The sequence below is a fragment of the Schistocerca gregaria genome, chromosome 5 (genome assembly GCF_023897955.1).
Source record: "Schistocerca gregaria isolate iqSchGreg1 chromosome 5, iqSchGreg1.2, whole genome shotgun sequence".
Taxonomy (NCBI): Eukaryota; Metazoa; Arthropoda; class Insecta; order Orthoptera; family Acrididae; genus Schistocerca; species Schistocerca gregaria.
In genome coordinates, this window is record NC_064924.1 from 130,066,977 (window position 1) to 130,085,560 (window position 18,584).

General features: G+C 47.1%; 1 protein-coding gene across 2 annotated transcripts in view; it reads right to left on the reverse strand.

The window, feature by feature from the left end:
* The window catches only part of LOC126271939 (uncharacterized), an 891,928-nt gene that overhangs the window by 568,966 nt on the left and 304,378 nt on the right, over window positions 1–18,584 (reverse strand). For both annotated transcript variants that reach the window (XM_049974360.1, XM_049974359.1), the window contains exon 4: window positions 4,486–4,699. In XM_049974360.1, the coding sequence (XP_049830317.1) occupies window positions 4,486–4,671 (186 nt within the window). In that variant the 5' untranslated portion in view covers window positions 4,672–4,699. The remainder of the gene's footprint in view (window positions 1–4,485; window positions 4,700–18,584) is intronic.

Here is an 18,584-nt window from a genome sequence, read left to right on the forward strand (position 1 = left end):
CACCAACCACTCTGAGGGATCTACGCCGAATCGCCGTTGAGGATTGCGACAACCTCGAGCAACAGTTCCTTGATGAACTTCTGGATTGTATGGCACGACGAATACAGGCGTTCATCAATGCAAGAGGACGTGCTACTGGGTATTAGGTATCGGTGCGTACAGCAGTCAGGCCCACACCTCTCAAGGTCTCGCTGTATTGTGGCACAACATGCAATTTTTGGTTTTTATTAGCAATAAAAAACGGCGGAAATGATGTTTATGTTAATCTCTATTCCACTTTTCTGTACCAGTTCCGGAACTCTCGGAACAGTGGTGACGCAAAATTTTTTTGATGTGTGTACATTGTAGCAAATGTTAAAATATAACTTTTGGTGTGTATTGTATCAAGCAGTATTCTACACGACACATGTAACGCACCCATTTAGTCAACTACAGCTCATTCAAGTACAATTAACAGTAACCTTTAATTAATGCAAAAGTATCTTATTGTAATCGTCAATTATCTAAATTTACAGAAATACTATTTATTTCATTTGTATAACTATCAGCTAACAAGTGCGAGAATTATCGCACAATCAGCTTAACAGTCCATGCAGCCAAGTTGATGACAAGAATAATATAAAGAAGAAAGGAAAAGAAAATTGAGGATGTATTAGGTGACGATCAGTTTGACTTTAGGAAAGGTAAGCGTAGCAGGCAATTCTGACCTTGCGCTTGGTAATAGAAGCAAGAGTAAAGAAAAATCAAGAAACGTTCATAGGATTTGTCGATCTCCAAAACCGTTTCACGATGTAAAATGATGCAAGATGTTCGAAATTCTGTGAAAAATAGGGGGTAAGCTATAGGGAGACACGGATAACATACGGTACCGGTATGTACAAGACCCAAGAGGGAGTAATAAGAGTGGATGACCAAGAACGAAGTGCTCGGATTAGAAACGGTGTAAGACAGTGATGTTGTCCTTACCCCCCACTGTTCAACCTGTACATCGAAGAAGCAATGATGGAAATGAAAGAAAGGTTCAGGAATGGAACAAAACTTCAAGGAGTAGGGATATCAATGATACGATTCGCTGAAGATATTGCTATCCTGAGTGAAAGCGAAGGAGAATTACATGATCTGCTGAATGAAATGACCAGTCTAATGAGTACAGAATATGGATTCAGAGTGAATTGAATAGATACAAAAGTAATGAGAAGTAATGGAAATGAGAACAGCGAGAAACTTGACATCAGAATTGAAGGTCATAAAGTAGATGAAGTTCAAGGAATTCTACTACCTGGACAGAAAAACAATCAATGACTGACGGAGCAAAGAGGATATCAAAAGCAGATTAGCAATGGCAAAAAGAGCATTCCTGGCCAAGAGAAGTCTACTAGTATCTAACAAAGACCTTAATTTGAGGAAGAAATTTCTGAGAACGTTCGTTTGGATCACAGTATTGTTTGATAGTGAAACAAGGACTGTGGGAAAATCGGAACCGAAGAGAATCGAAACATTTGAGACGTGGTACTAGATACGAATGTTGAAAATTAGGTGGTCTGATAAGGTAAGGAAAGAGGAGGTTCTGCTCAGAATTGGTAAGGAATATTCGCGAAACACTGACATGCAGAAGGGATAGGATGATAGGACGTCTGTTAAGACATGGGGGAATGACTTCCATGGTACTAGAGGGAGCTGTAGAGGGCGAAAACTGGAGGGGAAGACAGAGATCGGAATACATTCAGAAATAATTGAGGAAAAAAATCAGACAATAACTCTGTTGGAAACTTTAGCGTTAAAATTAGTATATTCAGTTATTAAATGGAAAATTAATTGTCAACATTCGATTATTTCGCTAAACGTGAGAATTAACGTTTTGGGTACAGCTTTGGCTAACTTATGCACTGACAGTTACGTTCGCTCTCAAGAGGTTATGTTTCTATAAAAATTCAAATCACATTCATTGTAATTAATTCTCTAACTACAAGTTCTAGAGCTGCCTGTCATGAACACGCTATTATTTCGACCATTTGATCAAAAAGAGATTATTATGTAAAATTTCTACCTCAAAATCTATTTTCACATTATGTAAAGTACTCCAAAATATGTTAGCATCATAATTTCTGTTGTAATTAAAGAAACATTAATTTTGTGTGTGAAGTATTGTTAGTTACATTTATCAAGCAGAATGTCGGTACTATGGTTCAAAAGAAATTTTAGAAATTTTAGAAATCACATTTATTATAATCAGTCATTTATTACCTTCAAAGATGTAGCTGTAACTTCTTATTAAACACCCGATTTTGATTGTAAGTCAATTAATGTGACTTTCTTGAACAATACGTTCAAAGAACTTGTGTTGTTAACAAACTATACAAGCAGTGAGCCTAAGAGTGCGTGTCGCGTAGGATGGCAGTAGAATAACAGGTGTTTTCAGTGGTATCGAATAGATGATCTTTATAGGCACATTATACGAATGTTCTGATATAAATATTAACAGACAATGCAAACTATGTTTTGGTGTAAATCTATAATATCATCGGCTTTTCACATTCACTGCTTTAATTTCTGCAGTGACGCAGTTAATAGTGGTGGTTAGTGTTTAACGTCCCGTCGATAACGCGGTCATGAGAGACGGAGCGCAAGCTCGGGTTAGGGAAGGATTGGGAAGGAAATCGGCCGTGCCCTTTCAAAGGAACCATCCCGGCATTTGCCTGAAACGATTTAGGGAAATCACGGAAAACCTAAATCAGGATGGCCGGAGACGGGATTGAACCGTCGTCCTCCCGAATGCGAGTCCAGTGTGCTAACGCAATTAATATTCTGCATCGGAATCAACATTGAGTTGAGGGAGAAAAGTCGCCAAAACCAGCAAGATAAGTCCACGCTACAAGCATTTCACTGAAATTAACACAGATTCATAATCTACAATATGTAATTCGAACATTTTTCGCTAGAACCTGATGAGCACGGTGCGTAAAATCCTACGAAACACCCTTCTTTGCTCTGCATTCAAAATTACTCTAGTGCAAGAAGTGCTTCCTGTTGACCTGCCAGCAAGAGAGATCTTTGCTTCAGAATTTCTTGCTCGCAAGGAAGCGGAAGATTTTGTGGATAGACGAAGCCCACTTCCATCAGACAGGATATGTTAATACACAGAATTGTCGAATATGGGCAACGGAAAGCCCACACGCAAATCATACAGTACCACTTCATCCTGAAAAGATCACTGTGTGGTGCGGGTCTACGGCAACATTTATCATAGGGCCACATTTTTTTGGAAGAGACTGGTGCTTCAGGTCCTGTCACCTGTCCCGTCACTGGTAAGCGCTATGAGTGTCTTTTGCGCAACCACGTTATTCCAGCTGTCCAACACCGTGTATGTGTGGATGGAGTCATTTTTATGCAAGATGGCGCATTTCCGCATATTGCAAATCCAGTTAAGCAGCTGCTGAAGCGCCCTTTCCCTGCAGCCTGGCCGTTCCGATCACCTGGTCTTATTCCGTGTGACTCCTGGCTGTGGGGCGATCTGAACGCTGTTGTGTTCAGTGTTCCGATTGCAAACTTAGCTGCAATGACGGCAAGCATTGCGCAACACGTTCTGAACGTGACCCCGGGAACGCTTCGATCAGTTGTGGAACGTGCTGTTTTCCGGTTTCAACTTGTTGCAGAAAACGGTGGACAGCATAATGAACATGTTCGGCGCCATAATAGTCAGACTTGATTTTGATTGATGCTTTTGATGCGGTTTTTGGCCTCAAGACAAAAACCGAAGTGAGTGACCCTTTTCATGCGATTTTTGGCCTCGAGGACACTTAAAAACCGATTTTTCCCATCCGATGTGATATGACCTTGCCGTGGCGGACGGGCTTACGTGACTAACAGCCACATCTGTCCACCCATGCACACTGAGTAGTACAATTTGTTTTACGCCAAACGTACACCTTAGGCATTGTTGTATAATTCATTTGTCACTTGTAATCGACCACTATTAAATTATGATGCTCACAGCGCCATCCATTGCTACATTTTGTAACTACTTATTTTTCTTTTGCAATACGTTTTCTCGCTTCTCCGATAATATTTCGTTACAATTTGACGTCATTCTGACCAGTGGTGTTATTTCTACAGCTGTTTGAAAGATTAATTATAATCACCCTGTATTTATAATAGTGTATTTTATTTCATACAGATAAAGGCGTAAACTTTCTTGTGGAACTGACTGTACATCGCGAAATGTGTCTCACCCCGCCGAGATCAGGGATTCCAGCCGCGATTGTAAAAGAAGTGAGTCCTGACAGGAAGCCACGGAAGCTTCACGGAAGAGACGAAGAGGTGTTGCAGTGGACACAGTAATAGCAGTAGGACTGAGCACTTTGTATAAGCAGTGATATGGTCCTATACGAATTCGGTATCCAAAAGGCTATAAATAAGAAGTAATACATAATAAACGTGCTGTAAAGAAATGAACTGTTACGCTTATTACAGCAGGGCGACCGTTACCTCTTCTGCGTCATCCTCTTCAGGGTCAAGGTAGTCTTCTGACCCGACGGAGACGACCGTGACGAAACTCGTGGGGTCGGGGGCGGCGGAGGCGGCGGTCGGGGGCGGCGCGGGGGGCGGTGAGCTGGGGGCGGCGCCGTCGCCGTCCACAGACACCACCGTCACAAAGGGCTCTTCGGCCAGCATGGCGGCGCGCCCTCACTCCATCACAGCCCTGCAAACACACACCAGCACGTCAGACGGGGAGCGAAACGTGAAATGGCTCACTAGGTGAGGCACAAACGCTCACGCTCTTAAATTAATGATAATGCTGATACATGGTGAAACAACGCTCTGGTGGGCTGTCTGCGGGTTTAAATCACCACGGGGTAAAACCATCCGGTGCATTTGACGTGCGGTCGTCCCACGGTGGCGATGGCAGCAGTCCACATACGCAGAGCCGTGTTGGTGCATGTCAGAGTACGGTGCAACGAGTAAGTGTGCAGACGTTTTCAGACGTGCTAATGGTGACTGTGTGTTCAAAATAGCTCAAAGAACACATATTGATGAAGATATGGGGGGTAGAATACTAGGGCGACTGGAGGCTGGTTGAACACAGCAGTTCGTAGCACGGGCCCTCTGTGTGCCACAAAGTGTGATCTCAAGACTGCGGCAGCAGACACGAAACGTGTCTAGGCGCTACAGTACGGGACGTCCACAGTGTACAACACCAGAAGAAGACCGATAGCTCACCATCAGTGCCCGCAGACGGCCACGGAGTACTGAAGGTAGCCTTGCTCCGACCCCTACCGCAGCCACTGGAGCAGTCTAAAGACGACTGAAAAGACATGGTTTATTCGCCTGGAGACCTGCAAGGTGCATCCCACTGACCCCTGGTCTCAGGAGAGCCCGTAAAGCCTGGTGTCAAGAACACAGTACATGGACATTGGAACAGTGGTCCGAGGTTATGTTCACGGACGAGTCCAGGTATAGTCTGAACAGTGATTCTCGCCGGGTTTTCATCTGGCATCAATCAGGAACCAGATACCAACCCCTTAATGTCATTGAAATGGACCTGTATGGAGGTCGTGGTTTGATGATGTGGGGTGGGATTATGATTGGTGCACGTAAACCCCTGCATGTCTTTGACAGATGAACTGTAACAGGCCAGGTGTATCGGGACGTCATTTCGGACGAGTATGTCCGACTTTTCAGGTGTGCAGTGGGTCCCACCTTCCTCCTGATGGAAGATAACGCACGGCCATACGGAGCTAACATCGTGCAGGAGTACCTTTAAACAGAAGATATCAGGCTTGCCTGTTCTCGAGACCAAAACCCCATTGAGCACGTCTGGGATGCTGTCGGTCGATGTATCGCTGCACGTCTTCAAACCCCTAGGACACTCCAACAGGCACTGGTGCAAGAATGGGAGCTGCTCGACCACCTGATCCAGAGTATGCCAAAACGTTGTGCGGCCTGCTTACGTGTGCATGGTGATCGTATCCCATATTGATATTGGTCGCAGGAAACAGTGGCGTTTTGTAGCTCATGTTTTTCGGGACGGTTTCCTCAACTTATCACCAATACCGTGGACTTACATGCCGTGTTTGTTCCCTATGTGCCTATGCTATTAGCGCCTATTAGCCTTAGTTTATGAGCATGAGTGTATCTGTGACAATCTGGTCACCACTTGTGCCAAAATGGTAATAATGAATGGTAAAACAACAGTTTTTAGAATAGCCAACTGAACTGAGAGAACGAAATCATTCACGCTGGCCAATCAGAATGACACAGACCCGGGCTACAGATCTGGTGGTCACTGATGGTCACGACGGACCATCAGACTAGGAATGGTGAACGAAATGGACATCCTCCCAACAACGGCGAAATACGATTTGTATGGTCACCACAGCGAGCACCAGGGGTAGACGCGCACTGATAAATCGCTACACTTCCGGCCAGCAAGTGTCATCCTGAGATGCTGAAACACTGTACGGCTGGCCTTCAGATGCTGCTGAGCCGTTACACTACCGGCCACCACGCCCAGTAAAGCACTGGAGTGCTCAGTACATAACAGCTTTACCCTTTTTCTACGCAACTGTCGTTTAAGACCTCCTTAGAAGTTGATGGATTTCAGTTGTTTTTCGGTGTCATCCACGCAAATACCGCCGGTCATTAAAAATGTAGTGTAAACATGGCATACACACAGTGTAAGCAGGTGCAACGCCATCTACATTCTGTGTGTAAGGGAAGATTAGTAGAGGATAAATAATGCCGTGTGGCTAGGGATTCACGTCGGGTAAACCGTTCATCTGGTGCAAGTATTTCGAGTTGACGCCACTTCGGCGACTTGCGTGTCGATGGAGATGAAGTGAAGATGATTAGGACAACACAACACCCAGTCCCGGAGCGGAGAAAATCTCCTACCCAGCCGGCAATCGAACCCGTGCCGTAAGGTGTGACATCCCGTCACGCTGACCACTCTGCTACCAGGGACGGACAGTAGAGGATTACTGATGCATTTATGGATTTCAATGTTGGTTATTCTGTGAGAATACCGCGTTATGCTTTGTGGAAAGAGGAACATGTGACAGCCTGTGTCGGAATTCAACCGCTGAAGGATCGTGACCTATTAAGAGTGCGGTTTGTCATTCCGTGATATTGCTGCTGCGCGACTAGTCTTCATGTCACGACTGTCATGTGGCTATGTAATCCTTAGTTTCAGAACGACCATTGTATTGTACTGTATGTTAACCGAGGACCTAGAAACGACGGAGAGGCTCTGTCCCCGCCGCAGCCGCAGTGGTCCACAACCCCACGACGACTACCGCAGTCCACTTCACCCCACCGCCGCCCCACACCGAACCCAGGGTTATTGTGCGGTTCGGCCCCCGGTGGAACCCCAGGGAACGTCTCGCATCAGACGAATGTAACCCCTATGTTTGCGTGGTAGAGTAATAGTGGTGTACGCGTACGTGGAGAACTTGTTTGCGCAACAATCGCCGACATAGTGTAGCTGAGGCGGAATAAGGGGAACAAGCCCGCATTCGCCGAGACAAATGGATAACCGCCTAAAAACCATCCACAGACTGGCTGGCTCACCGGACCTCGACACAAGTCCACCGGACGGATTCGTGCCGGGGACCAGGCGCTCATTCCCAATTCCCATCCGGAAAACCGTGATTCAGACCGCTCACAGTCAATCTTGAGCGTTAGTAACATACAAGATGAGTTCGAAAAAATTCCTCTTAGTGAATGGTTGATTGATCTAAGTGTAGATTAATATAGACTACCTTAATGAAGATGAGTGGAGAAAAGAATCATGTACTGAATTCAGTGTTTGTGGTGTGCTGTTTGACAAAGTCACACCTAGGCGTAACGTTGCGAAACGATACTGGAATGGAACGAACACATGTCTACGATCGTAGGGATAGCGAATGGTCGACCTCGGTTTATTGGGAGGATTTTCGGAGACCGCGTATAGAAGACTAGTGCGACCCATTCTTGAGTACTGCTCGAGTGTTTGGGATCCCCACCAGTTCGGATTGAAGGTAGACATTGAAGCAATTCAGAAGTGTGCTGCTAGGTTTGTTACTGATAGGTCTGTTACTGACAGAATTACGGGTATGCTTCGTGAACTGAAATGGAAATCCCTGAAGGGAAGACGTTGTCCTTTTCTCCATAGACTGTTGAGAAAATTTAGAGAACCGGTATTTCTAGCTGACTGCAGAACAATTTCATTGCCTCCAAGATACATTTTACGCAAGGACCGCAGAGACAAGAAAAAAGAAATTAGGTCTTTTACGGGCGCATGCCTCAAAAAAAAAAAAAAAAAATTGGTTCAAATGGCTCTGAGCACTATGGGACTTAACATCTGAGGTCATCAGTCCCCTAGAACATAGAACTACTTAAACCTAACTAACCCAAGGACAAAATACACATCCATGCACGAGGCAGGATTCGAACCTGCGACCGTATCAGTCGCGTGGTTCCGGACTGAAATTTGTCCATCATTCCATTTGCGAGTGGAACAGGAGAGGAAATGACTAGTAGCAGTAGATAGCACCCTCCGCCTTGCACCGTAAGGTGGTTTGTGCCATAAGTGCGTGTGCGGATGTAGATGAATAATCTCAAGGGCCCCGCGTGGCTAAACGCCCAATGGGACAGACATAAGCTTCCCTCGGCCGTGCAGGGCGATAAAGACTTCGAAAGGCGCACATATTAAGAGAAATGATTATGAAAAATATATATCACTAAAAACGTCAGTCTTCTTGATACATTTGAGTGTTTCTTTGGAATATTTACCAGTTTGAGCATTTTTCCATACCGGACACATGACAGATACATATTCGGTACCAGAGACTGTAGTATTACTGAGTATATGCAGCACGATTTTGGAACATGTATTGTGTTCGAACATTGTGAATTACACCAAAGACAGCGGTCTACTGACACACTCACCGCGGATTTAGAAAACATCAGTCTTGTGGAACACAACTAGCTCTTAACTCACAAGAAGTGTTGACTGCTGTTGACGAGTGATTTCAAATTGATTCCGTATTTTTAGACTTGCATAAGGCTTTTGACATTGTACCTCACAAGCGGGGATGTAATCAGATTGCCTCATTAGGGAATATAGCCTCAGGTTATGTGACTGGATTCGTGATTTCCTGTTGGAGAGGTCACAGTTCATAGTAATCAACGGAAAGTCATCGAGTAAAACAAGTCATTTTTGTCGTTCCCCCAGGTAGTGTTATGCCCTCTGCTGTTCCTTATCTGTACAGACCAATCTGAGCAGTGGTCTTAGGTTGTTTGCAGTTGATGCTGTCGTTTATTGTCTAGTAAAACCACCAGAAGATCAAAACAAATTGAAAAAAGATTTAGAAAAGATGTGTGTGGTGGAAAATTGACACTGAATATTGAAAATTGTAAAGTCATCTACGTGAGTGTTAAAAGGTATCCGTTAAGCTTCGGTTACACGATAAAACAATCAAATCTAAAGACCGTAAATTTAACTAAATACCTAGGAATTACAATGAACAAGTTAAACTGGAAAAAGACACAAAAATGTTGTGGGGAAGGCCAACCAAAGACCGCGTTTTCTTGGCAGAAAACCCGCGTTTTCTTGGCAGAAAACCCGCGTTTTCTTGGCAGAACACTTATAAGATGCAACAGATCAACTAAAGAGACTGCCTACATTATGCTTGTCCGTTCTCTTTTAGAGTTCTGCTGCGCGCCGTGGAATCCTTACCAGATAGGATTAACGGAGTACATCGAGAAATTTCTTAAAAAGAGCAGCAGGTTTTGTATGATCGCGAAATAGGGGAGAGAGTGTCACTGAAGTGATACAGGGTTTGGGGTGGACACAATGAAAACAAAGGAGGGATCCTGACATGAAATTTCAGTTACCAGCTTTCTCCTCCAAATGTGAAAATACTTTTTGACGTCGACCTACAAAGGGAGAAACGATTAGCACAATAACATAAGAGAAATTAGGGCTCGCACCGGAGAATATATGATTTCGTCTTTTCCGTGCGCTGTTCGAGAGTAGAATAATATAGAATTATTGTAATTATTGTAAAGGTGGTTCGCTGAACCCTTTGCCAGGCACTTAAGTGTGATTTGCAGAGTATCCATGAAGATGTAGATGTATATAGATGTATATGAGCAGAGGTAGGGCGATCGAGGGAGGCTGTAGCAGTTGTCGGTCATAAGGATTCAGAGCGGCCGGCCGCTGTGGCGCTTCAGTCCGGAACCGCGCTGCTGCTACGGTCGCAGGTTCGAATCCTGCCTCGGGCACGGATGTGTGTGATGTCCTTAGGTTAGTTAGGTTTAAGTAGTTCTAAGCCTAGGGGACTGATGACCTCAGATGTTAAGTCCCATAGTGCTTACAGCCATTTGAAGGCAGCTAGTGTGCTATTTCTGCACATCGGCATTCTTTCAAAAACAGTTGCTGAAAATGATGAACAAAAATCTAAATGGCAAGTCGGTCTTTGCGGTGGGAGGAGACATGTGAGGGAAAATGCTCACACAACCTGCGCTAGGCGCTACGAACAGAAACTGCAACGTTTAACTTCACGCAATTTCAACACTAGGACTGCTAGTTCGTTGGCATTTATAGAAATGAAAAAACAGGGAAGACGACACGAAGTGATCCACAGAAATCTGATATTTGATGGAACCGTTACAAGCGACACCTTTTATTGTGCAATTACTAGCATTTATCTTTGTTAGCAAAGTGGTTATCGCCAACCGTAAACGTGCATCGTTTTCCTTTCAGTTCTTGCTCTAAGGGGGATAAGCAAGCTGCTAGCTTGTACAGAATATCTAATAATCAATACTTAAATACACTACTGGAAATGGAAAAAAGAACACATTGACACCGGTGTGTCAGACCCACCATACTTGCTCCGGACACTGCGAGAGGGCTGTACAAGCAATGATCACACGCACGGCACAGCGGACACACCAGGAACCGCGGTGTTGGCCGTCGAATGGCGCTAGCTGCGCACCATTTGTGCACCCCCGCCGTCAGTGTCAGCCAGTTTGTGTTGGCATACGGAGCTCCATCGCAGTCTTTAACACTGGTAGCATGCCGCGACAGCGTGGACGTGAACCGTATGTGCAGCTGACGAACTTTGAGCGAGGGCGTATAGTGGGCATGCGGGAGGCCGGGTGGACGTACCGCCGAATTGCTCAACACGTGGGGCATGAGGTCTGCACAGTACATCGATGTTGTCGCCAGTGGTCGGCGGAAGGTGCACGTGCCCGTCGACCTGGGACCGGACCGAAGCGACGCACGGATGCACGCCAAGACCGTAGGATCCTACGCAGTGCCGTAGGGGACCGCACCGCCACTTCCCAGCAAATTAGGGACACTGTTGCTCCTGGGGTATCGGCGAGGACCATTCGCAACCGTCTCCATGAAGCTGGGCTACGGTTCCGCACACCGTTAGGCCGTCTTCCGCTAACGCAACATCGTGCAGCCCGCCTCCAGTGGTGTCGCGACAGGCGTGAATGGAGGGACGAGTGGAGACGTGTCGTCTTCAGCGATGAGAGTCGCTTCTGCCTAGGTGACAATGATGGTCGTATGCGTGTTAGGCGCCGTGCAGGTGAGCGCCACAATCAGGACTGCATACGACCGAGGCACACAGGGCCAACACCCGGCATCATGGTGTGGGGAGCGATCTCCTACACTGGCCGTACACCTCTGGTGATCGTCGAGGGGACACTGAATAGTGCACGGTACATCCAAACCGTCATCGAACCCATCGTTCTACCATTCCTAGACCGGCAAGGGAACTTGCTGTTCCAACAGGACAATGCACGTCCGCATGTATCCCGTGCCACCCAACGTGCTCTAGAAGGTGTAAGTCAACTACCCTGGCCAGCAAGATCTCCGGATCTGTCCCCCTTTGAGCATGTTTGGGTCTGGATGAAGCATCGTCTCACGCGGTCTGCACGTCCAGCACGAACGCTGGTCCAACTGAGGCGCCAGGTGGAAATGGCATGGCAAGCCGTTCCACAGGACTACATCCAGCATCTCTACGATCGTCTCCATGGGAGAATAGCAGCCTGCATTGCTGCGAAAGGTGGATATACACTGTACTAGTGCCGACATTGTGCATGCTCTGTTGCCTGTGTCTATGTGCCTGTGGTTCTGTCAGTGTGATCATGTGATGTATCTGACCCCAGGAATGTGTCAATAAAGTTTCCCCTTCCTGGGACAATGAATTCAAGGTGTTCTTATTTCAATTTCCAGGAGTGTATACACCTCTAAAACTGGCACTACATTTACAATGTACAGCCGAATTTCTTCAAGGCCGGTACATCTCTATTTTATCCGTCGATATATCAATATATTTCTACTTTTTCGAGATATTGACTTCCGACAATGATATTTTTTAAATATACATATATCAAATCCCGATTTTTTTAAAAAAATAACACCCGCGTTTGCGTTCTCGCTTCCTGAGCACGGGGTCCCTGGTTCGAATGCCGGCGTTCATGAAAATGACAAGATTGGGCTGAGCAAAGGTTGGGAATTTATACGGGCGCTGATAACCGCGCAGTTGAGCGTTCCGCAAACCAAACATCATCCCACAGTGTGCGAAAGCAGTACACAGAGCTGCCACGTCTGGGCACCGACAGAAACTGAGCTTGGATGACACAGAAGGGTGCGTCATTTTCTAGTGCATTTAATCTTTGAAATAACAGAGATGCATATATGCGTTCTCCATGGTTGTGAGAGTGGTAACTAGGACACTTTCTGGAGTATCTGTTAGGGATTGACGTGTTTCTGAGAGATACATATTCTGTTTTTCTTCTCGCTAAAGCGAGCCAATTAACATTTGTGCCACTAGCGGTTTGTTTTGAAGAGAAAGAGGAAAATAATTAAGGCGTGGAATCATCTGAGATGTGGACATGTAATGGAGATGGATTTACTACACGATTTCCTCCATAAATAAAGTTTGTGACTTTTTTGTTCTGGAGTGAATGAACGAATGAGTTTTTTCTGAATCATTTGTTGATCACGTTGGCCCTATGGGGAAGTTTCTGCTGTGTCAAAGAGAGCCGCCTGCAGTCACTGAGTCTGTGTTAAATCGTCCAGAAAGGCTTCGTACACATCTGGAATTCGCAATCTTTCGTAAAAGGAACAAACTGTCCAAACGATAGATTCTCCCAACTGACTGCAGTGTTTAACAGTAATAATAAATGTAAAGATCTCTTACAGCAAGCCAGCCGCTGATTACCAAGACGAAGGACTCCACCAAAGATTCTACTTGGCTGATTCTTTTTATCACTATATCACGCAATGAAATCTTATATTAAAAACTATTCATAGATAAAGGAGAGAAAGAGAGAGAGCGAATGAAAATAGAGATAATACACTCCTGGAAATGGAAAAAAGAACACATTGACACCGGTGCGTCAGACCCACCATACTGGACACTGCGAGAGGGCTGTACAAGCAATGATCACACGCACGGCACAGCGGACACACCAGGAACCGCGGTGTTGGCCGTCGAATGGCGCTAGCTGCGCACCATTTGTGCACCGCCGCCGTCAGTGTCAGCCAGTTTGCCGTGGCATACGGAGCTCCATCGCAGTCTTTAACACTGGTAACATGCCGCGACAGCGTGGACGTGAACCGTTTGTGCAGTTGACGGACTTTGAGCGAGAGCGTGAAGTGGGCATGCGGGAGGCCGGGTGGAGGTACCGCCGAATTGCTCAACACGTGGGGCGTGAGGTCTGCACAGTACATCGATGTTGTCGCCAGTGGTCGGCGGAAAGTGCACGTGCCCGTCGACCTGGGACCGGACCGCAGCGACGCACGGATGCACGCCAAGACCGTAGAATCCTACGCAGTGCCGTAGGGGACCGCACCGCCACTTCCCTGCAAATTAGGGACACTGTTGCTCCTGGGGTATAGGCGAGGACCATTCGCAACCGTCTCCATGAAGCTGGGCTACGGTCCCGCACACCGTTAGGCCGTCTTCCGCTCACGCCCCAACATCGTGCAGCCCGCCTCCAGTGGTGTCGCGACAGGCGTGAATGGAGGGACGAATGGAGACGTGTCGTCTTCAGCGATGAGAGTCGCTTCTGCCTTGCTGCCAAAGATGGTCGTATGCGTGTTTGGCGCAATGCAGGTGAGCGCCACAATCAGGACTGCATATGACCGAGGCACACAGGGCCAACACCCGGCATCATGGTGTGGGGAGCGATCTCCTACTCTATCCGTACACCTCTGGTGATCGTCGAGGGGACACTGAATAGTGCACGGTACATCCAAACCGTCATCGAACCCATTTTTCTACCATTCCTAGACCGGCAAGGGAACTTGCTGTTCCAACAGGACAATGCACGTCCGCATGTATCCCGTGCCACCCAACGTGCTCTAGAAGATGTAAGTCAACTACCCTGGCCAGCAAGATCTCCGGATCTGTCCCCCATTGAGCATGTTTGGGACTGGATGAAGCGTCGTCTCACGCGGTCTGCACGTCCAGCACGAACGCTGGTCCAACTGAGGGGCCAGGTGGAAATGGCATGGCAAGCTGTTCCACAGGACTACATCCAGCATCTCTACTTTCGTCTCCATGGGAGAATAGCAGCCTGCATTGTTGCGAAAGGTGGATATACACTGTACTAGTGCCGACATTGTGCATGCTCTATTGCCTGTGTCTATGTGCCTGTGGTTCTGTCAGTGTGATCATGTGATGTATCTGACCCCAGGAATGTGTCAATAAAGTTTCCCCTTCCTGGGACAATGAATTCACGGTGTTCTTATTTCAATTTCCAGGAGTGTACTAATAATCCTCCATTAGGCTTATTTTTCGCCTGTCTTATGACGGATCACCCAAGAACTGGGAGGGCCTTACTTTACTGTATAGACTTATGTGCGAAGGTGAAGGGATCTTAAAGACAACAGATACACGTCTATACAGACAAGACATTACACAGAGATAGCGGCTAGCTGCATTGATCATCTATTCTTAGATTAAAGAGACGGCAACTTATTATCCGAACATTAAAAAGTTAAACACTGTGTATCACTGTTTGGAGCTACGTCCTGTTTCGGCATTGCCGGTGGCTTGTAGGCGGGCTACGTGAGGAGCTCCGCGGCTGAGACAACAGGCGGTAGGGAAGAGCGTGGCTGGTTGGGGCGGGGGGGAGGGGGGGGGGGGGGGGGGAGAGACAGAGGCCGCACAGTCTCTGAGCCGACGGGCGCCTCCGGTTGCAGTAACTCACACCGCGGCCCGTCTCACATGACGTCACGGTCGCTGGCCTCCAGTACCGCGCTGGGAACGCGGTCGCCAGTCTCGGAGCGACAAACTCCACGACAACGGCGAGCTACGAGGCACACGTCGGGTGGATTTCCTCCTGACCGCGGGGACCTCGACACCCGACATCCCTGTCGGCCGGAGCGATTCTTCTTCAGACTTCTAAAAGACAGAAGATTTGGCTCTAACGTTCAATCGGCTACAGGGTAATTAGAATCGCAGCGCAGCGCAAGGATGGGGTAGGGTGCAGCGGGAAACACCCACTGTTAAACGCAGAAGAAAAAGAAAATACACTACTAGCCATTAAAATTCCTACACCACGAACATGACGAGTTACAGACACGAAATTTAACCGACAGGAAGAAGATGCTGTCATATGCAAATGATTAGCTTTTCAGAGTATTTACACAAAGTTGACGCCGGTGGCGACACCTACAACGTGCCGACATGAGGAAAGTTTCCAACCGATTTCTCATACAGAAACAGCAGTTGACCGGCGTTGCCTGAGTGAAACGTTGTTGTGATGCCTCGTGTAAGGAGGAGAAGTGCGTACCATCATGTTTCCGACTTTGATAAAGGTCAGATTGTAGCCTATCGCTATTGCGGTTTATCGGATCGCGACATTGCTGCTCGCATTGATCGAGATCCAATGACTGTTTGCAGAATATGGAATCGGTGGGTTCAGGAGGGTAATACGGAACGCCGTGCTGGATCCCAACGGCCTCGTATCACCAGCAGTCGAGATGATAGGCATCTTATCCGCATGGCTGTAATGGATCGTGCAGCCACGTCTCGATCCCTGAGTCAACAGATGGGGACGTTTGCAAGACAACAACCATCTGCACGAACAGTTCGACGACGTTTGCAGCAGCTTGGACTATCAGCTCGGAGACCATGGCTGCAGCTACTCTTGACGCTGCATCACAGACAGGAGCGCCTGCGATGGTGTACTGAACGACGACCCTGGGTGCACGAATGGCAAAACGTCATTTTTTCGGATGAATCCAGGTTCTGTTCACAGCATCGTGATGGTTGCATCCGTGTTTCGCGACATCGCGGTGAACATTGGAAGCGTGTATTCGTCGTCGCCATACTGGCGTATGACCAGGCGTGATGGTATGGGGTGCCATTGGTTACACGTCTCGGTCACCTCTTGTTCGCACTGACGGTACTTTGAACAGTGGGCGTTACATTTCAGATGTGTTACGACTCGTCGCTCTACCCTTCATTCGATCCCTGCGAAACCCTACATTTCAGCAGCATAATGGGTAGGGTTGGGTTGTTTGGGGGAAGAGACCACACTGCGAGGTCATCGGTCTCACCGGATTAGGGAAGGAAGTCGGACGTGCCCTTTCAAAGGAACCATCCCGCCATTTTCCTGGAGCGATTTAGGGAAATCACGGAAAACCCAAATCAGTATGGCCGGACGCGGAATCGAACCGTCGTCGACCCGAATGCGAGTCCAGTATGCTAACCACTAGGCCACCTCGTTCGGTGCAGGATAATGGACGACCGTATGTTGCAGGTCCTGTACGGGCCTTTCTGGATACAGAAAATGTTCGACTGCTGCCCTGGCCAGCACATTCTCCAGATCTCTCACCAACTGAAAACGTGTGGTCAATGGTGGCCGAGCAAGTGGTTCATCACAATACGCCAGTCACTACTCTTGATGAACTGTGGCATCGTGTTGAATCTGAATGGGCAGCTTTACCTGTACACGCCATCCAAGCCGTGTTTCGCTCAATGCCCAGTCGTGTCAAGGCCGTTATTACGGCCAGAGGTGGTTGTTTCGGGTACTGATTTATCAGGATCTATGCATCCAAACTGCGTGAAAATGTATTCACATAGTTCTAGTATAATATATTTGTCCAATGAATACCCGTTTGTCATCTACATTTCTTCTTGGTGTAGCAATTTTAATGGCCAGTAATGTAGATATCTACTAATACCACTATTGCTGGCCGCTGTTTCGATCACAGGCGAGGTAGATTATTCCTACACGGCAATGGCCTGAAGGTGGCGTAGTAAAACGCTGAAACTGGTTACCCTATAAAATAAGGTTGAATGTGTCCTCGGACTCTTTCGCGACGGCATACATGAATAAAACATGCCGAGTTTGCATTCCTGGTCTCTGTTGATACTACCAACCGACCTAATGGTTAGCCTGGACGTTGTGGCACTTTTTACGAGAGTGCCAGTACAAGATACGTTGGATCTTTTGGCCCAACATTTTTCATCTGGAATCATTAAGTTCCGCCACGTTCTAACGGCAACGTGCTTAATGTACTGCGATAAATATTATGAGGTGACGGACGGCAAAGCCATGGGATCACCACTGTCTTCAACAGTCGCACATTTCTTCATGCACTTTGAGGAGCAGGCTCTGCAAACTGCGACATTACGGCCGTTTTGCTGTCTACGATACGTGGATGACACCTTCCTGATATGGCCTCATGGTGAAGATACACTACTGCAGTTCTTCGATCATACGAATGGTGTCCATACCAACATTAAATTTACGATCGAGATGGAGAAGCACGGCAGCCTACCATTCTTGGATGTTTTGGTTGAGCGGAAGGCAGGAGGTCAGCTTGGTCATTCAGTGTACCGGAAACCAACACACACTGATCGGTACTTGCACGCCAGTAGTTTCCACCACCCTGCACACACGAAAGGTGTCCTTAATACGTCGGTTCATAGAGCGAAGATTATCTCTGACGACGACTACCTACACTCTGTATTGCAGAACTTAAACCGTGTTTTCGGGGAGAATGGATACACCAAAAGAGACATCGCAAACGCTTTCAAGGGCCGCCGACGAAAGACACCTGGGAATCAGAACAAGAGCCCAAACGGACTGTATTCCTGCCATACTGTGGATCAACTAGCAGTAAGTTAGGACGTCTGCTGTAGAAACATGGGCTAAGACCAGTGTTCCGGCCCGTCCCCAAGGTACAAGATATGTTGCGCCCTGTTAAGGACGACATTGCTCTTCGAGTGTCCGGTGTCTATGGTGTACCGTGTGAGTGTGGCAGCACGTATATCGAACAAACTTCGCACGGTTGCGGAGCGTTTTACTGAGCACAAGAGCCATATAAAACAAAGGGAGCTTGACAAGTCGGTCATAGCGGAGAATTGGCTAGAAAACGGACATAAAATAGAGTTCGAAAATACAAAAGTGTTGCTCATGCGTCTACATATTGTGACTGCATTATAAAGTAAGCCGTCGAGAGCCGTTTAAACAACAACAATTTCAACAGAGACCGGGGATATACACTCAGCTCCGCTAGCTGCCCGGGTCAACTTACGCGCGCCACATTAGGTCGATCTGATCGGCTG